Consider the following 2730-nt stretch of genomic DNA (forward strand, 5'->3'; position numbering starts at 1 on the left):
CTTCAAAACCAGAGCCAGCTAATAGGAATATTCAAATATAATGGGAGGTGTTTACCCAGGGAAGGTCAGTACATTCACCCATTTCACACAAAATATGTAATTCGAACACTTTACACAAAATGAGTTGGAGATGGACCTGGATCAGTGAATAATATTACAGATACCCATATACACTAGACAATGGTTTAGAGCAGTCCTTCTCAAACATCCACATCCATAAATTGATGCACTTTAAATCTTTTGTTGTTAATAAGCATACAATGTTATGCAGATGTGTCCTTATAACAATTTTATCGACAAATTATACTATTTATAGCCAGGGGGGAATGTTAAGAATGAAGCACTGGTTTAGAGTTTTAGTTTCTCTTTAACAAACTTTTCAGCAGGCTCTGGATTCTGGCTGAAATAGTTTTGTTTTTTTTGAAGATACAATCATTTAAATATATGTGCCAGGCCAAATATTGATGCTGGTGGGCCAGTTTTGGCCTATGGGCTTACAATTGCTGACCACTTAACTACACATTCTATATGCTCACACTGTTTGTTGAACACAAATGTTTCATTATACCACATGATAAAATGTGTTGTGCAGAGCTGCGTGATGCATTCAATGAGTTCGACAAAGACAAGGACGGACTGATCAGCTGTAAGGACCTGGGGAACCTGATGAGGACCATGGGGTATATGCCCACTGAGATGGAACTAATTGAACTGAGCCAAAACATCAACATGAACCGTATGTCCTTAATAACCACAATTGTTAATCAAAAATAATGATGTATTCAGTAGATATAGAGACTATTGTGTTTTGTCAATGTTGTCGTGTTTTCTGTAATGTTGTCGTGTTTTCTGTAATGTTGTTGTGTTTTTTTAAATGTCGTTGTGTTTTGTGAAATGTTGTGTTATGACCTTCAGGGCCACCGTAAGAAACAGTAGCTGGTTTGACTCAAAGCTAGTTGATACAGAGATTATTTCTGATAAAGTTTTTCATGAATTACTAGATTATAGTACTTTAGTACTGCAAATTATGTATAACTTCCATAAGGAAATTTTCCCTTCCAATATTCGGAGAAGCTTTGAAAAAAATATTTGAAAATGAATATTTGTTATGATTTCACAAACAAAAAAGATTCAGAACTAATTGACTATTAGAGAATATAGTGATGTTTGTTGAGGTTTTGTGACAGGCAAATTATTTTGTGTAGAATATTATGAAATGTAATTGTTTAACATGGACAGTTACTATAAGATTATTCTTCTTTCTGCTCCTTTCCATTCATGTTTTGGGATTTTCTTTCTGTGTTTGTATTTGCTTTGTTTGAGGAATGAAAGAAAACCTGTCTAAACTAAACTCCTGTATCTTTTATTCTTCTCTTCCCACAGTCGGTGGCAGTGTGGACTTTGAGGACTTTGTGGAGTTGATGGCTCCAAAGCTTCTGGCAGAAACCGCTGGGATGATCGGCATGAAGGAGCTGAAAGACGCTTTTAAAGAGGTGAGCGTGAAGCATAATCCCTGAACTTCCCTGCAATTATTATCATTATTATTATTATTAGTCAGAAATTTGAGGAAAGTCATAATTCTGAGAGTAAAGCCAGAATCTCTGGCTTTAAGAAAAATTGTATTGTATTCACATGTGGCCCCAATCCTCATCCATAAATGCCAGAATTATTTATTTATGGTAGCAATTGGCTTATTTACATCTGTTGTTCCAGAGGCAGGTTGTATGACACAATACACAAGTACAAACTGTACATCACTATGTATTTGTAAACATAGAACATAACTAAACAAACAAAAAACAATAGATAAGAAATATCAACAACATTTTGCCCCAAGATAATGCTAATTTACTTCCCTGGCATAGAATATATTCCAGTAAACAAAGACAGACAACAATATAAACTGAGTAATGCAACAAGGAAACAGTGACCACAGGTTTCTTCATGGATCAAAATGTTGAATTACATTTTACACATATATTATTTATAAATATATTATATTTGCAAAGATAATAGCAGTTTTAAACAAAAATTATCTTATCGCTGTATGTAGTTTGACATGGACGGAGACGGAGAGATCACCACAGAGGAGCTGCGGGCGGCCATGATGAAGCTGATGGGTGAGCACATGAGTCAGCGAGAGATCGATGCCATAGTGAAAGAAGCCGATGACAACGGAGACGGCACAGTAGACTTTGAAGGTACAAGAACATACACATCAATACATAGCTGTACAGATCACTGACCAGCTCATACATTTACCACTGCACAGTGAACTGATGTCACTTTTTCATGCAGAGTTCGTCAGAATGATGTCCCGTCAATGATGAACCAGGAGAACATGGAACTGTGGACATGACGACATGACGCCATCTTCTCTAACAATGTTTGACAGATTTACCTCCTCAGAACACATGCAGTAATGTTAACATTCTAATTTAGAAGTAGAATATTAAATCATCCTCAGATGATTGGATACAACTATGCAAATACATATATCATATACATATAGCACATATACCTTTTTCTACTGTAAAAATATTGAAAAGTCTGTTTTTCAAAATAGAGAGCTAAAGTCTTTTTGTTTGATTATTCTGTACACATTGAAATGATTTTCGAGGATTGTGTCCTTGAAACACGAATCAACAAATTGCATTTCTCTGGAAAAAAATAAAATAAAAATGCGTATACTGTATATACATGTATGTCAACGTGTAAAATTTGTAGAAT

The 2730-nt window shown here is 35.1% G+C and overlaps 1 protein-coding gene across 1 annotated transcript in view; it reads left to right on the forward strand.

Annotated features, from left to right (window-relative positions):
* The window catches only part of LOC310938963 (calcium-binding protein 5-like), a gene marked incomplete at both ends in the record, with an annotated part of 5498 nt that extends 3171 nt beyond the window's left edge, over window positions 1-2327 (forward strand). Inside the window, 4 exons of the mRNA XM_083903617.1 lie at window positions 593-736; window positions 1384-1493; window positions 2054-2201; window positions 2299-2327. Coding sequence (XP_083759743.1) covers window positions 593-736; window positions 1384-1493; window positions 2054-2201; window positions 2299-2327 — 431 coding nt within the window. The remainder of the gene's footprint in view (window positions 1-592; window positions 737-1383; window positions 1494-2053; window positions 2202-2298) is intronic.
* Between the last annotated feature and the right edge of the window lie 403 nt (window positions 2328-2730).

Source organism: Microchirus variegatus (genome assembly GCF_963457635.1).
Source record: "Microchirus variegatus genome assembly, chromosome: 17".
NCBI classification, from domain to species: Eukaryota; Metazoa; Chordata; class Actinopteri; order Pleuronectiformes; family Soleidae; genus Microchirus; species Microchirus variegatus.